At 41.9% G+C, this 21,512-nt stretch overlaps 2 protein-coding genes across 2 annotated transcripts in view; both read right to left on the bottom strand.

Moving 5' to 3' along the window:
* LOC110520263 (voltage-dependent L-type calcium channel subunit beta-4) overlaps window positions 1-4,664 on the bottom strand; it is a 71,466-nt gene extending 66,802 nt beyond the window's left edge. Inside the window, exons 1-2 of the mRNA XM_021597444.3 lie at window positions 4,319-4,664; window positions 2,822-2,905 (exon numbers count right to left, since the gene is read on the bottom strand). Coding sequence (XP_021453119.1) covers window positions 2,822-2,905; window positions 4,319-4,369 — 135 coding nt within the window. The 5' untranslated portion in view covers window positions 4,370-4,664. The remainder of the gene's footprint in view (window positions 1-2,821; window positions 2,906-4,318) is intronic.
* Window positions 4,665-6,008: 1,344 nt separating this feature from the next.
* On the bottom strand, window positions 6,009-21,509 carry LOC110520265 (signal transducing adapter molecule 2). Its single transcript, XM_021597448.3, has 14 exons — window positions 21,108-21,509; window positions 20,189-20,273; window positions 18,739-18,814; window positions 17,775-17,870; window positions 17,460-17,606; window positions 11,981-12,047; window positions 11,640-11,841; window positions 11,334-11,428; window positions 11,096-11,178; window positions 10,140-10,227; window positions 9,915-9,969; window positions 9,330-9,486; window positions 8,430-8,590; window positions 6,009-8,282 (listed from the first exon to the last, which is right to left on the bottom strand). The coding sequence occupies exons 1-14, from the start codon at window positions 21,145-21,147 to the stop codon at window positions 8,114-8,116; spliced, it is 1,521 nt and encodes a 506-aa protein (XP_021453123.1). The 5' UTR covers window positions 21,148-21,509; the 3' UTR covers window positions 6,009-8,113.
* Window positions 21,510-21,512: the final 3 nt, after the last annotated feature.

Consider the following 21,512-nt stretch of genomic DNA (forward strand, 5'->3'; position numbering starts at 1 on the left):
AAGCATTTATTTGGGCTGCAATTTCTTTTCTGGCTGGTAACTATAATGGCTTTTCTGGCTGGTAACTTATCCTCTGCAGCAGAGGTAACTCTGGGTCTTCCTTCCCTGTGGCGGTCCTCATGAGGGCCAGTTTCATTATAGTACTTGATGGTTTTTGCGACTGCACTTGAAGAAACTTTCAAAGTTCTTGAAATTTTCCGTATTGACTGACCTTCATGTCTAAAAGGATTGATGGACAATCGTTTCTCCTTACTTATTTGAGCTGTTCTTGCCATAATATGGACTTGGTCTTTTACCAAATAGGGCTATATTCTGTATACCCCCCTACCTTGTCACAACACAACTGATTGGCTCAAACACAATAAGAAGGAAAGAAATTCCACAAATGAACTTTTAACAAGGCACACCTGTTAATTGAAATGCATTCCAGGTGACTACCCCATGAAGCTGGTTGAGAGAATGACAAGAGTGTGCAAAGTTGTCATCAAGGCAAGGGGTGGCTATTTGAAGAATCTCAAATATAAAATATATTTTTTATTTGTTTAACACTTTTTTGGTTACTGTATGATTCCATATGTGTTATTTCATAGTTTTGATGTCTTCGCTATTATTCTACAATGTAGAAAATAGTAAAAATAAAGAAAAAGTAGTGACCGGTAGTGTACATGCTAGCAGATATCCATAGACTTCCAGTCATTGTGCTAACACTAGTTAATATTGGCTCGTGAAACTACCTCTAACTTTGTTCGAACTGGACACAGAGACATAAAAATGGTATCCACAAGTTCATCTGACTCTGGGGAAGAAGATAAAGGGCCTTCTTGCCAAAATCCCGAAGTATCACTTTAACACTCTCCAGCCACCACTCTTCTCTGTAAAGAGATTAAATCCAAACACATAGCTCACTGACAGTGACAGGAGTGACCCAGAACAACCCCTGGTCTGAACAGGCTGGCTCCCGAAGGACAAGCACAGAATAAGAATAGGGAAAATTTGTAAGATCACCCAAGATACGCATCTGGATCTCTTGCCACTATGCCATGCCCATGATCATATGCTCATCCTTCTCTAACCTTAAAACCTTAAAACTTCAATATGGGGGTTTTCCCCAGCAAAACGGCAGCATTGAAATGACGATTGAACAGATTCCCAGATCCCATATTATACCTTTAAGTAGATTGGATAGATGCACTGGATAGATGCACTGGATAAATACACTTAACACTCACTCAGGGCAGATGTTGTTTCTACATCCATCGATATACTCTTATGAGGACAAACTGAGGAAGGTCAGCCAGGCGGTAGTGTAGGAGCTGTGTGTGTGTGTGTGTGTGTGTGTGTGTGTGTGTGTGTGTGTGTGTGTGTGTGTGTGCGTGCGTGCGTGCGCGCGTGCGCGTGCCTTGTGTACCTAGATGACTTGTGAGAAACTGTATTTTCCCTCTAAAAATATGCTTCAATCAGGCACAAATGTATTATTGTCCCACAGCATGAGATGCATGTCTTCAGGACCTAATTGGATAAACATTTACCGTTTGAGAGAGGAATAAACTGTGAAAACTGAACAAACTGTGACTACATCCAATTAAAAGACAAATGATTAATAGTGTATCGTTTAAAAGAAGGGTATAGTGAACATAGAATGAGGCAGACTGAGACTCTGCATATCCAGACCGCAGCTGCAACCTGAAATATCACAGCATGCAAAGTAACCATTCAAACAATAAATTCCCTCATGACTGCAGTGACCTACATATAAAGTACATTAAACACATCCTTATGCATGTACACATTCATAAAGCCTTTATAACAGCTACATAAGACATAACATCCATCACAACATAAGTCATAAGTGTCATAAGCAAATCTGACATGCTGATTTGGAGCTGATCTGTTAAGCTTTAATATGTGCACAGCTTACATGCACATGCAAACACACGCACACACCTACACATACGCACGCTAGCATGTGATAGGCAAGCCCCCTGACAGAGAGAGAAGCAGAAGCCAATAACATTAAGATGTCCTTGTAATGCTGAATAGCCTTGACAGAGGCCAGTTTCCTAGGCAACCCATTACTTTGGATGTCACAGTCCAGCAGAAAATGGTCCTCTCTGTATTACTGAATAATCATTTTAGGACTATTTTTGCATTTGTTATACTTTCATTTGTTATACAGTTGAACACAGGTGCTGCGACAACTATGACTATGTCCAGAACAATATGTCTCACTCATTCATAATAAATGATACATGAATGGTAGTGAATATAGAGAGTGAATACAGAGATAATGAGAAGACAGTGAATTCCAAATCACACTCAAATCAAAGCCACTGGCTCAGCAGGCAACAGAGGTGACAACCCAATGTTGAAGCAACACCTGTTTTGTTAAGTGTGTTCACTGTTCTCTTCTCCCAGAATAATTTAACCATTCAGAATGTTTCATTCAGACAATACATTTTGCACAGGATGACCCACATTTGTTAGGGGTCTAGTACATACAGTACGCAACTGACAACTGTTAATTGGATAACACAACTGGCAGTTGGTTACAAGAGCATTCATTGCTGAAAACCTAGCAGCAAATATAACTAGCGGGTTTATAGAGGCATGATAGTGGTGCTGTAATACAGTGTATAGCCTAGTTTTGGACAAGCATGTAGAGTGTAGTGGGAACAGTTTTTCCCCTGATACAATTTTTGTTCCTGTGTAGTAATTCTGTAATTATTCTCGTAACAATATTGTGATATCACGTTGTTACATAGTGATCTATAGTAATTGCTTTGTAATTGTGTAGTAATGTTGTTTTTCTAGTTTCTCTCACCTGTCTGAGGATAAAGCTGGTGGAGGTGGTGCTGCCGTCACTCCTCTTCAGCCGACTGCGTCTGGAGTAAGTCCCTCTGTTCACCTGGTGGGCACAGCCAAATCACATAAGTCACTCTGTCACTCTCACTTTGCAGCACCACAACAAGGGCACCTTCAGGAACTCCCTATCTGACTCCAGCATCTGGGGCCTCAGGTGATCAGGTGACTGTCGTCAGATGGCTGGGCAAAGCCGAAACATACTGTATGCATTTCCATCCAGTAGACTTCTGGGTGTGACGGTGTAGACTCCTGGCTGAGACCTAAAGACTTTCACTGGCTCCCCAAACGAATGCCTCTAGGCTTTAGCTCAGCTAGAGACCTTTCATAAGAACTAAGGATGTCACATAATTGTAGAGGGAAAATACAACTGCATCCCATTTCATTTCTGCCTAACTTAAAAACAATTGTGCCGTTGTTAGAATATTTACAGTTTAACACATGTTGACTTGACTATATGCTGTAAGATGTTGAATATGTAAGCTGTTGTATGTAACATATTGATATAAGGCTGTGAAACTAGGTCATGTGTTCAGTCAGTCTGCCCTTCATAATTGGATTCCAGCTATATGGATGAATTATTAAATACCCTATTTCAAACCACATAAATCAGATTCACACACCCTACCTGCAAAACTTCACACCGAACATCAGTAACCATCACATACAGTAGGGAGGCTATGACTGTACCTAGCCGATTAAACTCAACTCCACAATTTAGGCTGGAGTTAATGGCAACTAGCGTGAGCGGACTGGAGCTCCGACGTCACAAAAAATGAAGAAAAGATGCTGAAATCAGTCGTTTTGTTTTTTTTATAAAACCTTAATTTTATGTGACATCGGAGCTCCAGTCCGCTCACACAAGTCGCTGCTCAACTCCATTGTAAATCGTGGAGTTGAGTTTAGTCGGCTAGACCAGTGGTTCCTAACCTTTTTTGGTTACTGTACCACCAAGTACATTTTGCTCTGCCCAGAACACTCTTGAATTCCCCTTCATGCATTTTACAAGTAAGTCTATGGTCTCATGAGTCTTCTCAAGCACACCCTGTGGATAGGCCAAGTATCCCTGGGGTACTTAGGAAACACTGGGCTGGACTGTACCTTGCATTATTGAGAGTTGTTTTACAAATGTGAGAAAATAAATAAACTACTGTAGCCTATCAATAAGGAAATATTTAGACAACATTACTCAAGGATAGAAGCTAATATTTTTCTTCCCCTGTAACCAACTTTCTGAAGGTAGCCCCATAGAGAATGTTTCCCCCATTTTGGTGCAGTGGAGAACACTTTGTTGTCCGACACTGACCTCCCAGGATAGTCCTAAATACATAAACGTAACACACATCACCTCAGTTGGATTTAAAAGTCCAGTGTTTTTGTTGTTGTTGACAACAGTGGGAGAATCGAGTCAGAGACCAAGAACAGCGTGTACAGTATCTCCTATAACGCGGCACTTTACCTTCTGGAGTCCGTCGCTAGCCCCGTGACGGGTGTAGATATGCCGGGACATCTCCGCTAGTTCGTCGGTCCAGGGGGGAGGCTGTCTCTCTGTCCCGGTCCATGGCAACTGCTGTTGCGGTTGTTGAGTTGGTTCCTCCAGCTTTGCACTGTTGCTTACAAACTGTCAAAGAGATACAGTACTTTCTTGGTAAACAGTCCGTGTGAACGAACCAGTCTTTGCGCGTGTACAGTGCTACTCCACACTGCTGTTGTATGATACGCTACAGATGTGCACGCGCAACTGGCACGATCTTGGCTGCTGGTCTCTGCTTCCCGCATCATCCATCGTGCGGTCCATCGCCATTATGGCATTGGTTTTATCTGTCATTATTATCTTTGTAAAATAGCCTAAGATGCAAATACACAATTGTTTACGTTTGGATGTTTCTAGAGAAATAAGCTTATTTCATTACAGTTTTGTTTGATTACAGATTTGTATATGCTATATTATACTGTATATTTATGTATTTCTGACCATGGAATAACCTGTACATATCTATGGATTTGGAATTAAAAGAATGTAACAATGTACTCAATAATTAAATATGAAAACAATATATTGTGCTGAAATATATTTGGGGATTAGACTCTGCATGTGAGAGCTGATAAAATAATGAAACTATTGTCCCTTAGGTTTCCACAAAATATAAATTCATCTTTGGTGCTCTGTCTTACAGGGGGAAAATATAAGAAAAGACATACAGTACGAGTCAAATGTTTGGACACACCTACTCATTCCAGGATTTTTCTTTATTTGAACTATTTTCTACATTGTAGAATAATAATAATGAACACATCAACACTATTAAATAACACATGGAAACATGTAGTAACCAAAAAAGTGCACTGGACCTTTAGCTTCAGTCTATCTTTGAGTGGGAAAAAAAAGACCCAAAGACAGCTCACAAAATAAATTGGAGCACTTAGGACACCAGGATTGTTAAAGCTTCAGCTTCTGTGCTAGAATATTACTAGTTCAGCTCTTCAGTGGTCGAATTGTGAACTCAAAGAAAACGCTCACTGAATAAAACATTGTGTCTCCTAGTAATAATTATAGAGGTGACTGCTCATGCATCACTGGTCACAGTGAGATTCTCTGGAGAGATTCTTCATATAGTGATTCTTCTTCCTACGTAGACATTTGTTCACGCCCCTCACCAAGGTCATAACAGAAGGAACCGAGCCCTACACAAGGTCATTTTAACAGAAGGAACCGAGCCCCTTCACCAAGGAATCCAAAGGAAGGGACACACCATGACTCATTGAACATTACATCTGACAATACGGGACAACCTCCAGTTGCACAGGTACAAGATGAATAGTGTTGCGTCTTCCCCTTCCGAATAGATTGTAAGACCCCATACATGGTCAGCAAGAAACGGAAGACATGAGTGAAAAGAAGTCCTTTACAGATGTGTAAAACGCAGGAACATTATGTGTATGATTTCTGCATGAGAGAACATGGTCCGCAACCATCTGCCTTGTAAATGACTGCCTATTGTTATTCTCTTTCTACATCATGTGTGTCATTGACTAACTGTTCTCCCATCATCCAGCATACACTTACAAGATGTCCAATTATTTCACACTATTCAGAGAACACATATTACAACAACAAGAAGAAAAACAGAATTATCAGTACAAGAGAGCCTTGAACACAGGTACATTTTATTTGAAAGAATATTAGTCGACTGTGTTTCGAAAAGATTTTTTACAATAACACAAGATAAAGAGAAACCTTGATGTTACAAAACATAGTCGGTTATTATGTCGGTAGTACTGAATCGGAACATTCCCTGGAAACGTTTTAAATATAAAGAATTCTAGATATACAGATGTCAATTCCTTATTCCTAAAGAAAAACAAGGCATCCAGTGGTAAATAAAATGTTAACAAGGTTAAAGTGCAATACCCACAATGCCAGAAGATATTTTACATGTAATGTACACAACACCTTTTAAGAGGCAAGTTAAAAGACAAATAAAGCATAGACAGTTCTTATGAGTCAGAGTTGACTTGATCCAGATTAAACAAAAACAGAATCCTGGTCCTCGGTCTCACTCAACAGATTCATTAAGTTCAGATGAACATTTTAGGTCTAACAGTTCTCTAGCTACTAGTCTTTGTACAATCCACACCTTTATCAGTAAATACCCATTTCTAGCTGTTGGTCACGGTAGCTATTTGTTCTGCTTGCATTTTGGATAAGACACAAATAAAGTAAAAACAAAAGCATTAAAAGCAGAAAGTATATCTTACATCTAGAAACCATAAAATATTATCTGATCATATGGATATAATCCAGGGAAAATATATAATATAACAAATATAATACAAATAGAATTACAACATTAAAATTAAAGGTCCAACTGCAGAGCAGACAGCCATACCAATGCAAAGATAATGCATAAATGAAAATATGTTCGGGAAATAGATTTCTATGAAAACGTGACCGCTCACAGCCCAGAAACATAAAAAGCAGACAGATATCAATTTAATAAATCACAGACATCTATTAATAACGTCTATTGTCAAAAGCCTTTTCAACAAAAGACTGAATTAAGAAAGACCATAGAAAAATAGATAGGACTAGGCTCATTTCCCAATCAACCACTTATAGCTTGCAATTACATCTTGTTAATCACTGTATGTGGGGCCTCCAGGAAGTTGCCTAGAGCCTTGGCACATGAATATTGTGTTAACCAAAAGCCATGTTGTTATTTAGCCTGGTCCCAGATCTTTTTGCACCATCTTTCCAACTGCAGTATTGTTATTGTCAAGCCAAACATGACAAATTCCATGAGTTAGCAAGAGAGCAGAAACAGACAGGCACCAGGCTAGATCACATTTGCATTACAAAAAAAGTAATGTGTATAAAATTGTATATTGAACCTAAAACTGCAGTAATTTGGAAAGGCTTCATGGTCACAATTCAAAATCTATTTAACGCCAAGTTAAATTGATAAATTCACCTTGAAGTAGCACACAAATAAAAATGTTTAAACATTTTGCTTTACTCCTATAATGTATTAAACACCCAAAGGGTGTTGCAAGGCAGGCAGTGTATGGGAAATTAATCAAACTATATTGCGGTATTATAGTAGTGACTAAACCACAGAAAGAAATACAGATAGCTGTAGCACTTCATAACCTTTGGCCCCGAGAAGGGTAAACTAAAGTGGATTATGCTGTTAGATAGAAAAAAACAAGTCCTGGTCGGGGTCAATTCCATTTTGAATTGACTTGTCCTGGCCAGCCATGGACTGATTTCCTGATAGACCAGAGGGTGAAGAGAAATCAACATTTAAAAATATAAAATAAAAAACTGAACAGGGACAAACACACACACATACCATCTATGATGCAGTTTGGAAATGATCAGCTGGACAGCTGCCCACTTAAATGTTTTTGAGGCAAACCAGGTTAAGGAAAATTACTTATTTTACACTCTCTACTTAAAACGTTCATCCCTTCAAAATGGGCTGTGGTGGCTGGTAGGTTGGCATGTAGTCTCCCTCCTCTCACACAGCCACTGACCTTTGTTACAATCATCTAGGTAGTGTCCCAAATGGTACCCTGTTCCCTACGTAGTGCACTACTTTTGACCAGAGCAGTAGTGCACTACGTAAAGGGCATTTTATCATAAAGGTCAAAATAGGGGGAGGATAATCACACACACTTGTGTATTGTTGTACTGTGTCTGTTGGTGGGGATATGCTGCTGCTCACTCAGACAGCCTTAGTTGTATTGCACTTTACAGGAGAGGCTGCTGATAGTAGGCCTGTTGCTGCTGTGGAGCCTGGTGCGATGAAGCAGCCATTTGATAGGAGGCTGGTGGCAGGTTGGAGTTCTGATAGGCCGACATGTCCATCTGTGGGGCTACACCCATCTGTGGTGGGTAACCGGCAGGTGCATATGGAGAACTGCAGTGAAGAGACAGAATAGTACAATAGTTGCCACCTACCGCCTAACACAAGCATAAAGGCCGACATTTAACCTTAACACAGGAGCAATGCCCCCCCCCCCCAAAAAAAAAAAAACTTGGCTCACAACGGAGGGGAGAGGCCTACCTGTAAGGAAGCTGTGCTGGCTGACCATTGGGAGATGTGACGTTAGGGGGGAGCGACTGGAGTGGTCCGGGTTGGTCAGAGCCCATGTAGGCCTGCTGGCCTGGGGGGCCCTGGGGCATCCCTGGAGGCATGTAGGAACCACCAGCCTGACCTGGGTATCCCTGAGAGAGAAAGAGACCGTGTTCAATATGAAATTTGATAAAATATATTTTTATTTTATTTATTTAACCAGGCAAGTCAGTTAAGAACAAATTCTTATTTACAATTACTGCCTACACCGGCCAAACCCGGACGATGCTGGGCCAATTGTGCGCCGCCCTATGGGCGCCCGGTTGCGATACAGCCTGGATTCAAACCAGGGTGACGCCTCTAGCACTGAAATGCAGTGCCTTAGGGCTCCCGAGTGGAGCAGCGGTCTATTTCATAGTACACTCACTGTATATTGATTTACTCCACAAAAATATAGCATACGTTGGCAAGAAACAACATTACTTCAGGTGCAGGCAGTTACACAAGGGACAGTTTGTTTCTAAAATGGCTTTGCAGAGCTGTGCAGAAAGTGACAAGGAGGTAAAAAGAGTCCAAGCATGACCACTGGAGTCTCCCATTAGTCTACGTCTCCAAGGAGGGACACTGACATCCATCATCAGGGACAAATTGCACAGCAGACAAAACACACAAGGTTACACAAGGTCTACGTCTGAAATGGCATCCAGTTGCCTACATAGTCCAAATGTTTTAAATATTTTTTTTTTACCAGAGTCCACCATATGAATACCGTGCCTTTATGGACCCTGGCATAGTGTCTGCCTTCACAGAGGTCACCTGGTTGTGGATGTACAAGGTAGTGACCTGAACAGAAAGTACGTCACACTGGTTTGTTTCTTTCTCCTAATTGACCTGCATGGGGAGTTGAGAGGCAGGTGTGTAGTGGGGCTGCTGCTGGGACTGCAGTTTGGAGTAGGCTGTGTAGAATGGTGCCTCGTTCATCAGTTTGTTATAGAGCTCCAAGGCCTCCAGCACCTTCACATTCAGCTCAGACAGCTCAGAGTGTTGCCTGCCAGGGATGGAGGGAGAGAGGGAGAGGGGAGAGCAAGTGAGGTGGAGGGGTGGAAAAAGAGAGAAAGAGGGAGAACCCCAATGCGAAGGAGAGGAAAAAAGAAGAGGTTATCACGACACTTGTAGGACAAAGACTAAGGTTCTGTGAGGGTGATGATCCCTGGTACTCATCCAGATAGTCAACATAAAGCAGGTATAACTAAATTAATAACTAACTATGTACTCTGGCCAACATATTTGACTAACCAATAGAAATAAAGGGTGTCATGCAAACACTGCAGTATATATAGCCTCTAATATACTATTGGAAATATTGTCCATTATGAGTAAGTACACTGCAGTATATATAGCCTCTAATATACTATTGGAAATATTGTCCATTATGAGTAAGTACACTGCAGTATACTGCAGTTAAATTGACTTTACCTGTCAATGTCTTCCAGCTTGTCATCAATCATTGGATTCATCTGCTCACAAGCACCTAAGAGGGTAAAGCATTGATCAAGTGAGGCTAAACAGACAAAAACAGTGTGAGTGTAGTGGTGTAGTCAAGCCAACTGCAGTATGTGTGAGTGAGTGAGTATATAGTCAAGACAACTGCAATGTCAATGAGCATGGGATTTATAAGAGCAGTAAGTCATTGTTTTATACCCTCCAGTTGGACCAGCTCTGGGCAGTCAGGTGCTGCGTCAGCAGGGTCAGTATTCTGGAGCAGATACAGCGCTCCATCCATCTTCTCCTGTGGGGGGGGGGGGGGGGGGGGGGGGGGGAGAGAAGAGAGTAAGAGAGGGGGTGAGGGACAGGTGAAGGGAGGAGAAAGTCATATATGATGCTACAGGGTTTTCATTGGTCAAATGATGAAAATTAATGGTGGACTGATTGATTGTACCCATTTAACCAACTATGGATAAGCTAAATTATATAGACCTGCAGGTATGTACAGCCATAGGCTGAATCCCAAATCACTCCCTTCCCCTTGGTCTTCCATTTGTGCATTCACACGCACCTCCGCCATATGCACATCGCACCAGGCTTCACAGCAGCAACAGGCCTACTATCAGCAGCCTCTCCTGTAATGGCAGGCAACCAGGGCTGTCTGAGTGAGCAGCAGCATATTTCCACCAACAGACACATTGCAAGTGTCCCAAAGGTAGGGGATAATTAACTCTCCAACTCTTCAGCCAAGCCAGCAAGGCTGGAGGCTTCAGAGTGAAGCACTATCCCAACACGCACCGCAATATGTTTGCAAGTTCGCAATGTAATACAAAAGAATGGAGAGGAATTCTTAAATATATGCCACGTCTGATTTCAAGACCTGACACAAGTAACAGATGAAATACCTCGCAGATAAATGTTCACTGGTACGGAGGTTCATCTTCTAAAGTGACAGGGGGATTTGTTCATTAGAATTTCATGCCAATTGTATTATTTTAAAGTAGAACATGAACTGCATCAGTCAAGTCACGAGTGTCCCGAAGTTGATGGGTTTATTGATCCCCTCGCCACTCTCTGGAAGTCACCCTCGGACTTTCATCAGCAACATGTGACAACGTGCGAGTGGTTTTGGAAGTACCATTATAGTAGGTCCAGTACGTAGAAGCACCCACCTCATCTATAAAGACAGGCTCAGACTCCACTATGGCTTCTATTTTGGGCTCCTCCGGGGCTGGTGTCTTCTCCACATACGTTACTGTTAGGAGAGAGATTTACATTTGACATTTAACCGACACACTTATCCAGAGCCACTTTACGGTCAGGATTTCAAACATGAAACCAAACACTAGAACGACTCTCCCTGCCTCAGTATGAGGGTACAAGAGAGTGAGGACAAGGGGAAGAACCTACCTAGTTCAGGCTCAGCATTGAGGTTGGTCGTGACAAAGTTGGATGGGAAGAGACCTACTCCTCTGTGGTTCTCTCCTTTCCACCAGTTTGAATCACTGTGGCAGCAACATGGTGTTATCAGTTCAAACATTCTTGTAAGTAAACCATTCATTTTGTTTCCATAAAAGGACTGCAGAACCTGAGAAGGTTGGCACTAGATATATGACTGAAGACAATTAAGTTGAAGCGTGGTTTCCACATTGGCCTATACAATAGGTCATCATATAGGTCAGACTCAGGTTTCCATAGCAACACTTCCTTAGCTACCTGTCGTCCAGGACTAGAATGAGCTCCCCCGTCTTGAAAGTGAGCTCGTTGTCTTCGGCCGCCTCAAAGTCGTAGAGCGCCCGCACCTTCCTAGAGTCCTTGCTACCCCCTCCTCCGTTGGTGTTGAAGGGGGGGTCGGCGGACACGGTGAGGGGCCGTGTCTCAGCATGCTGCTTCTGTTCCTGCAGGGACAGCTCGATTGCTGCAGATAGGAGGACAAAGGCATGAGGGTCAAAACACATATGTTTTAATCTCTCTAATAATGTATTTATTCATCCACCTGCACAGTTCACAATGTAATATAATGTGGTGTTCTAGAATCTGTTGGATAGGATCTGTACCTTTGGCAAGGTCGTCATCGTCAGATGGTTTACTAACAGCAGGTGTGGTGACCTTTAGGCTGGACCCCTGTTGACAAAGAGGTGGCTGGTTATAGAGAGCGAGAGAGAAAGCCTTCCAGAACAAATGGGGATTTGGATTATTTGTGACGCCACCTGTAGGGATTAATAGGTACTACAGGCTTTCCATGTAATATTGTGGTAGTAAAGAGTATGAATAAGAAAGGACCTCAAATAAATCATCACTTCATATGCTTAAAAATATAGCCCAACAACAGGAATATAGTGACATTCTATGAAGAATAAACTTGTCTGTGAGAGGGGTTGGGCAAAGTAGTTTCAGTAGCAAACACCTCACAGTGCCACTTATTAACAGGACACTCAGCCGACCATTTCAGCTCGGAAGTAGGCTAAGCAAATAAGCACCAGACTGTTCCTCAATCACAGCAGGAAATCTCATCCCCCTTATAGGTAGAACTGGGGTATTATCAGAGGAAATTACATTTGGCGCTCATGCCTTAAAAACAGACACACAAGCTCCACCCTCCTCCTCTTTATTGGCAACACATGGGTGAGCAAGTGCACTGAGAACACAGGCAGACTGCACAACACGAAGCCAGCGAATGTATACACACAGAGCTTATTTGTTACAGGGGACCACAAGTGGAAGTCACGAGGAGAACTTTGTGTTTGAGATAGGTAGACGATAACAGTCGTTTTAGTTTTGTTGGAGAGTCTGGCTACAATCAGAGGGTAGAGTACTGAAAGATTATGGTGAATTTTTTAAAATAAAATGTTGGGTCAAATGGCTCTATTTTCCAGGTAAGGCGCATAGTCCCTCAAAGAACAACATAACATCAAGGCCCTCTGGCACAAAAAATGGTCAATTAAAACAATAGCCAAACTCTTTTAGGAGGGAGAAACAGAGTTAGTAGGGAGGGAAGACTGGCCACAGCTTATACAATGATATAAAATGTTATTGGTCACATACACATGGTTAGCAGATGTTATTGTGAGGGTAGCGAAATGCTTATGCTTCTAGATCTGACAGTGCAGCAATATCTACCAAATTCCACAACAAAACCTAATACACACAATCTGGTAAAGGAATGGGATGAGAATATATAAGTATAACATATATGGATGAGCAGTGACAGAGCAGCTAAGATGCAATAGATAGTAAAGAATAGATAGTGAAGGATACAGTATATACACACACATATGAGATATGTAAACATCCTTAAAGTAGCATTATTAAAGTGACTAGTGTTCCATTTATTAAAGTGGCCAATGATATCAAGTACATAGGTAGGCAGCCCCCTCTCTGTGTTAGTGGTGGCTGTTTAACAATCTGATGGCCTTGAGATAGGAGCTATTTTTCAATCTCTGTCCCAGCTTTGATGCACCTGTACTGACCTCGCCTTCTGGATGGAAGCAGGGTGAACAGGTAGTAGCTTGGGTGGTGTTTGTCCTTGGTAATCTTTCTTGCCTTCCTGTGACATCGGGTGTTGTAGGTGTCCTGGAGGGCAGGTAGTTTTCCCCCTGGTGATGCATTGTGCAGACCGCACCACCCTCTGGTGAGCCCTGTGGTTGTGGGCGGTGAAGTTGCCGTACCAGGCATTGATACAGCCTGACAGGATGCTCTCAATTGTGCACCTGTAAAAGTTAGTGAGGGTTTTCGGTGACAAGCCAAGTTGCGCCGCCTTCACCACACTGCCTGTGTGCGTGGACCATTTCAGTTTGTTGGTGATATGTACACAGAGGAACTTAAAACGTTCCACCTTCTCCACTGCTGTCCCGTCATTGTGGATAGGGGGGTGCTCCCTTTGCTGTTTCCTGAAGTTCACGATCATCTCTTTTGTTTTGCTGACATTGAGTGAGAGGTTATTTTCCTGACCCCACACTCAGATTGCCCTCACCTCCTCCCTGTAGGCTGTCTCGTCGTTGTTGGTAATCAAGCCTACCACTGCAGTGTCGTCTGCAAACTTGATGATTGACTTGGAGGCGTGCATGGCCACGCAGTCGCGGCTGAACAGGGAGTACAGGAGAGGGTTGAGAACACACCCTTGTGGATCCCCAGTGTTGAGGATCAGCAGAGTGGAGATGTTTCCTACCAGGAAGTCCAGTACCCAGTTTCACAGGGCTGGGTCGAGACCCAGGGTCTCAAGCTTAATGATGAGTTTGGAGGGTACTGTGGTGTTGAATGCTGTGCTGTAGTCAATGAACAGCATTCTTACATTGGTATTCCTCATGTCCAGAGGTATAGGGCAGTGTGAAGGCAATTGCATCGTCTGTGGACCTATTGGGGGCGGTAAGCAAATTGGAGTGGGTCTAGGGTGACAGGTACGGTGGAGGTGATATGGTCCTTGACTAGTCTCTCAAAGCACTATTTCATGACGTTTGCCTGGGGGGGTTGGTTTATGACAGTCATAAATACCTCTTCCCCCCCTTTTTCCTCTCTCTACCCTACTAAGGTTACATTTGCAAAACCCTTGGTTAACATAGATTCTGGGAACGTCACAATGTGGGGGGAAATTAACAATATTCTGGTAATCCGAACAATTGAACATATGCGGTGGTACTTAATTAATATGATGTCAGTTCGGTTGTCATCTGAGACATTCTCATCAATGAGAAGATGACAAACTCTACAGTGGAAAGTCTACACATCAGAGTTATCGGATTCACATGGAATTGTTGTTCAATTTAAATGTTTGAATATGAAATTATTTGTGATGGGATGAAATGTGATTTTAGCTTCAAAAATGTGACATTTGGGTTTTCATAAGATAGGGCTGCTCAATCAGTGGCCCTCCCCTGTGAAAGGACAAGGGCTATAAAACTTTTCAAACACGCCCTCCTCTCCCTTCCTATATAAGCCCTTGACGACAACATAACTTCCTGTTCCGAGGATATGAGGCCGACGGTCCTATGTCAGAATGGTTCGGTAGCCTAGTGGTTAGAGCGGTGGACTAGCAACCGGAAGGTTGCAAGTTCAAACCCCCCGAGCTGACAAGGTACAAATCTGTCGTTCTGCCCCTGAACAGGCAGTTAACCCACTGTTCCTAGGCCGTCATTGAAAATAAGAATTTGTTCTTAACTGACTTGCCTGGTTAAATAAAGGTACAAAAAAAAATACAAAATAAGAACTACAGAACGAAGCCAACATCAGCATGAGCTTTGGTTGCGAATGGTATGAACTTTTGAACTCTTATTCACTACAGAAGTGATACCTCCTAGCGGTTGAGTTAGCGACCGCAGCTGCAAACGCAGGTTAGGAAGGAACAGACAGAGTATCCCGTCTATCACACAACGACGTTACTACAATGTATTCAATTGACAACCAGAGACATTCTTCAAAGGACAGAGGACTCGGTTTGGCAACACGGCCTTCCATCTACCACCAACCTACTGAAGCGCAGCTCAGAGTAAATATTTATTGCATTTTCCAAATGGGCGTTTAGAATGCATAAGATACTGTATTTACGATAGCACAGCTTCTACCTGTGTCTCTCAGTCTTCCAGCTCTTTCACTCCAACCCAGCCCCTTTTCCTTTGTGTAACAAGTTGTCATATCTGTTCCGCCCGCTAGGGACGTTTTGCTTTATGACGTAATTTGTAATCAAGTTATGATGAATTGTGTGTATGTGAATTCTGTGTGATTAGTTAAGTATTTAGTAAATAAATAAACCCAATTTTGTATTGCTGATTCAAATCGTTATCCAGGGTTCTTGCAGATAACCAAGAATTTACAACTTTCAGATGAGACTGCTATGGATGTAAAATATTACTAGGTCTTTAAGAGTTTATTCGGAAGATAACAGCTCTATAAATATTATTTTGTGGTGCCTGACTCTCTAGTTAATTACATTAACATGATTAGCTCAATCAGGTGATATTAATTACGGAGAAATTGTTCATAGAATAGCATGTCATATCACTTAATCCGGCATAGCCAAAGACACGACAACTACATGATGACAGAACTGAGTGCTACGGGGCGATAGTATTTTAGTTCAGTTACCTTAGCTTTCTTGGGAACAGGAACAATGGTGGCCTTCTTGAAGCATGTGGGGACAGCAGACTAGGATAGGGAATGATTGAATATGTCCGTAAACACACCAGTCAGCTCGTCTGCGCATGCTCCGAGGACGCAGCTAGGGATGCCGTCTGGGCCGACAGCCTTGCTAGGGTTAACACGGTTAAATGTTTTACTCACGTCGACCACGGAAAAGGAGAGCCTACAGTCTTTGGTAGCGGGCCATGAAAGTGGCACTGTATTGTCGTCAAAGAGCACAAAGTTGTTTAATTTTTCTGGGAGCAAGACGATGTCCGCGACAAGGCTGTTTTTCTATTTGTAATCCATGATTTTCTGTAGACCCTGTCACATATGTCAAGTGTTGAGCCATTGAATTGTGACTCCACTTTGTCTCTATACTGACGCTTTGCTTGTTTGATTGCCTTACGGAGGGAATAACTACACTGTTTGTATTCGGTCATGTTTCCAGTCGCCTTGCCATGATTAAATGCGGTAGTACGTGCGTTCAGTTTTGCGCGAATGCTGCCATCAATCCATAGTTTCTGGTTAGGGAAGGTTTTAATAGTCACAGGGGGTACAACATCTCCTATACTGGCCCACCGAGTCAGCGTATACATCAATGTTATGGTCTGAGGCTACCCGGAACATATCCCAGTCCATGTGATCGAAGAAATCTTGAAGCGTGAAATCCGATTGGTCAGACCAAAGTTGGATAGACCTAAGCACAGGCGCTTCCTGTTTTAGTTTCTGCCTATAGGAGGGGAGCAACAAGATGGGGTCATGGTCAGATTTGCCAAAAGGAGGGCGGGGGAGGGCCTTGTATGCATCGTGGAAGTTAGAGCAGCAGTGGTCAAGTGTGTTACTCGCTCTTGTACTGCAATCGATATGCTGATAGAATTTAGGTAGCCTTGTTCTCAGATTAGCTTTGTTAAAAATCCCCAGCTACAATAAATGCAGCCTCAGGATATATGGTTTCCAGTTTGCATAATGTCCAGGGAAGCTCCTTGATGGCCGTCTTGGTATCCCCTTAAATATGGCTGTGACGATTAGCGAGGAGAGTTCTCTTGGGAGATAATACAGTTGGCATTTGATTGTGAGGAATTCTAGGTCAGGTGAACAAAATGAATTGAGTCGTTAATCATGAAACATACACCCTCGCCCTTCTTTGTGCAAACAAAGGATCCACTTTGGGAAAGTCGTATTCGCGGGTGTAGTGCTAGTTGTGCTGGTAAATTGAAGTCTCTCTGTTATCCAATAGTTCTTCCCGGCAGTATGTAATAACACTTAAAGTGTTCTGGGCTAACAATGTAAGAGATAATACATTAAAATAACTAAATACTGCACAGTTTCCTAAGGACTTGAAGCAAAGCTGTTATCTCTATTGGCGCCATCTTCAGCAACACTAGGTTAGGGGGATGGACGCTAGGCTGTTGACTACTTTACCTGTGAGCCAGAAGACGGGAAGGCGACCCCCTCCTCTCTCAGAGACTTAATGGTGGCACTGATCAGACTGAGCTGTGGATCTTTTTGGAACTCGTCACACCACTCCACCATCATCCCCTTCAGCTTATCACACACCTTGGGGTGGGCCTTCGGGGATAATAGTAATTACTTTTAGTCTACTTACTTATATGATCGAGGCAAAACATTGACACAATGAGCTTGATAGAGCCAGTTGATTGTTATCCTCACGTACATAAGTCTGAACGTCATCAATTCACCAGACATATTTCAACAGAAAAACTTTTGACAGCTTACCCTGCTCAATATAGCTCGGACTTCAGTGGCAAAGTCCCGTGAGCAGATTTCTAAGTGAAAGATTCTTCCACTGTTATTGACACAGGCAGCCAGCAACTGAAAAAGAGGGAGAAAAGCCAGGTTAGTCCAGTAGTCAGCCTGGATGATCTATTTTGAGGCTTTACAGTAAAACAAGAGTAACGCTTTGATTCACATCCACACCAAAGTTTAATAATTGATTAACACATTAACAGATATGACACCAGTGAAATTATGCATGTTTTTATGATTGGGGGGGGGGGCTAAAGTTGACTGAGTGAGAAGAGAGAGACATCTAAAAATAGAACAGACATGTGACCATCTACCCCGATGGTGAGTCAGAAAGGAAGATCACATGTTCTGACGTTGAGCATCATCACTCCAAAATAACACTGAGCAGCAGAAAGAACAAAACAGTAAAAACCTTTCTAGGGCCATGGATCATCACACTGACTGTGCTGTGGCAAGGCTGCCCACAGCGATGATACTGAGTTACGAGCTCAGAGCTCTAGAACTGCCAAGAGCAGCAGGAGATGGACCACTCCTCCCAAATACTTTATTACATCAGACTGGAGTGTCATTGAGGCTTAGGGCAAGTCAGTTTTTGATCCACCAGCCAGTGTATAAAGAAATGCACACTCAGAAGAAATTCTAGCACATTGTTCAAACTCTGTTGTCCATCATATAGCAGGATTCATGACTCATATTACCTGTGTATATGATCCCAGTCACTCAACAACCTCTAGGGCCTGACACCAGGAAGTGAAAAACCTGACCTTGCACTAGGTTCCCACCTTTCCAATATATTTCTACATTGGCTCTAGGCTAAGCTGAACTCTATCATACATTAATAAACCTGTTATACAGTAAGGAAACCCGCTGGATTTCCAACGGTCTAGTGAATGATGTATTTTGTCTTGAATAACACAATAACAAAGTGACTCACGGTGAGGGCTTGCATGGCAACGTGCGGGACCTTGTGGTTTACTCTCTTCATCACAGACCTCAGGCAGTCCTTAGCTCTGGGAGAAGACAGGCAGGTAGAGACATACGATTAATATGGCACACAAGTAGTAGGTTATTACAACATGAGTCATCTTCAATATACGCTTATTAATTGCATATTAAAATAGCCCACTCCCCTCCAATCTTCCTGGAGACCTGCTGATACACTATTATGACTCTGTAGTTTCACATATTACAAATACTTGGAAGCAATGTTCCCGATAAGAGAAGCACGAGATTAGAAAGTTGAGTGAAGTTCAGAGTTGTCGCCATTAAAAAAAAGACACATAACGTTTCCTTTTACTGTGGGAATTGTGATTGAATCAATGCAATATTAGCCACTTTCAATGCAACATACGGAAACAAAAACGAACTATGCAAGACTTAGTATGCAAAACTAACTGTGCAAGAGATTTTGTTGTAGGCAGAACGCATCAGAGTATGATTCTGTGCATTGACAGGCATGACACAGGCTCGTACTCTACACAGATCGATGCGCCATAACCAATCAGAGCTGCATTAAATAGACCTTTGCCCTATATGGATTTGTGCAGTTCACTTTTACAGTATGAGCGATTGCGATTATTATGCGCTTGTTTTGAGATCAAAGCAAGAGCTGAACGTAGCCATCTGTGCACATTTGTTGATATTTTTTGCTAGTTAGTGAGTTATTTGCCCAGTTATAGCTAATTTGTAGTCAGCAATGTGGGAATGATTGCTTCCTACAAGAGCACAAAACATGCACATTTCTAGCCATCTTCGAAAGCTAGTCAGGCAAAGAGCTTTTCTTTATATCTTAAGGGCAGTGTATATTTTGAGACAGGCTTGAATAAGCTAAGTAGCCAATAGGCAGAGGGTAGCATAATTTGTCTGATTCTCTGCAATAATGGTTTGGGAATAAAAATGTATTTTATTTTGTAAAGTGGTTTCTTGCATTAAACAACTACATTTTCAGTCACCTCCTTGCCTGAAGTGGATAAACAGGTTAATGTCAAGCCCTTCATGTTTTTCTCTCAAAAGTCTCATGGAATGTAAGCCTACATTGAACAACACACATTGGCTGCTACTGCCATGTCCATGTTAAAATGTTATGTGATGCATTTTCTCCATTGTTTTTTTTATTGGTAGGCCTACATTGTGATCAAATAGCCACAGTAGCCTACTTGAAATCGGGTACAGCCTCAGTGTTCACAGTAAACGCGCACCGGAAGTTGCATAGATATTTCACAAGGTTCAAGTTTGCGCTCAGCAGACATGTGATTTGCTCAGTGACAAAAAATATTAGAGAGAACATTGCTTGGAAGTACTTGAAAATTAGCCAGGCAGCTAGTGCTCTGGTCCAAGTAAACAATTAAGTTATTTTTGAAACAGGAAGTCTCATTCCAGCTTACCCATTGGGTGTATGTCCAACCCTGTCACAGATATCCATGATCAGGGCCCAGTCCTCCACTGTATTGGTTTCATTGGTTGCTTTCTCTGACAATGTGGTACACCGGGATACATGTGGTTAGGTGAGAGAAGAGAACTTGTGGTTCGGCATGTACTGTCCATATTATTGCTGCTTTAAACAGTTTGAGCCTGTATTTTCATAGGATTGACAGTTACTACTTTTATGGAGGGTGTATGATTAAACTAGCAATAAAGCAGTTAAAAATAAGTTATTCCTTATAACTTTGTTATGAAATAGCCATTACACATCGGTGACTTGTTGGGTGTAATTGTACAAAGTTCAAATAATAGTGTACAAGGGAACCATGAGAGCTTGTTCCAAAGATGATAAACTGCTCATGGAAAGAGGGTGATTTGCATGTAACATTTGTTGAAGTAAACCTAAAACTAATCCAACATACATCTGGCTAGTTAACTAGATAGATAGCTCATGACGAATATTTGAGTTTGTTGCAGTTTAGGCTGTCTCGTTATTTAAAATCGTTGATTAGCTACGATACACTGATTACACAACAACTAGCTAACATACTCGCTAGCTAACATATATAGCTAGCACAGTGGTAGCTAGCTAGATAGGTAGTATGGCCGATGACTGTCTGCTAACCCTGTGACTACTAAGTTAGACTTAGAGAGTTTACCAAACCACATAACTGGTTAGCTATTTGGATAATATAACATTTGATTATAAGGTCAACGTGTAGCCAATTATATGTATAAATAAGGTGTCCCCTTCTGTATGTGGTGTAGCCAGACTAGTTGTTGTTAGCTTGCTGGCTCGCGGTTCTGTCGGTAGCTAAGATGAAGCTAACTAACAGTTAGCTCACTCCGAATCAAATTGCCCAAATGAAGTGCTCAACTTACCAACATCTTGGTCGAATGGATTCTGCGCAAATAAAGGCATATTTATCCCTTTAAACCAACCGACGTTGTTGAGAAAGAAAACGTATACTATTTTTTTCAAGAATATATATATTTTTAAATCCCTTCCTCATCCATCAAACTCTGTACACTTATACCAGTTGCTCTTCCGTAAACTTAGGTGGCTGCAAAAATGCCTGATTTCTTTTAGAATTAAATGCAAAAACTATAGAACTCAAATCATTTCGACACTTATCGATGCACATATATTTCAAGCTAATTAAAGAACGCAAATTAAATATTTCTGTATTTCTACATTCAAATGTATAATGTACAGGCAAATACAAATACACCTCTTATGACCCTTTAAAATATTTTTTTTTCTGGTGTAACACTGCCACCAGTGGG

The sequence above is a fragment of the Oncorhynchus mykiss genome, chromosome 3 (genome assembly GCF_057628025.1).
Source record: "Oncorhynchus mykiss isolate SJ-2025 chromosome 3, ASM5762802v1, whole genome shotgun sequence".
Classification (NCBI taxonomy): Eukaryota; Metazoa; Chordata; class Actinopteri; order Salmoniformes; family Salmonidae; genus Oncorhynchus; species Oncorhynchus mykiss.

Coding starts and splice junctions, on each gene's coding strand:
- LOC110520265 (XM_021597448.3), bottom strand. CDS start 21,147: ATGCCTTTATTTGCGCAGAATCCATTCGACCAAGATGTTG. Junction 20,274..21,107: donor TCCATTCGACCAAGATGTTG/GTAAGTTGAGCA, acceptor CCACATTGTCAG/AGAAAGCAACCAATGAAACC. Junction 9,970..10,139: donor AGAGCTGGTCCAACTGGAGG/GTATAAAACAAT, acceptor TTACCCTCTTAG/GTGCTTGTGAGCAGATGAAT.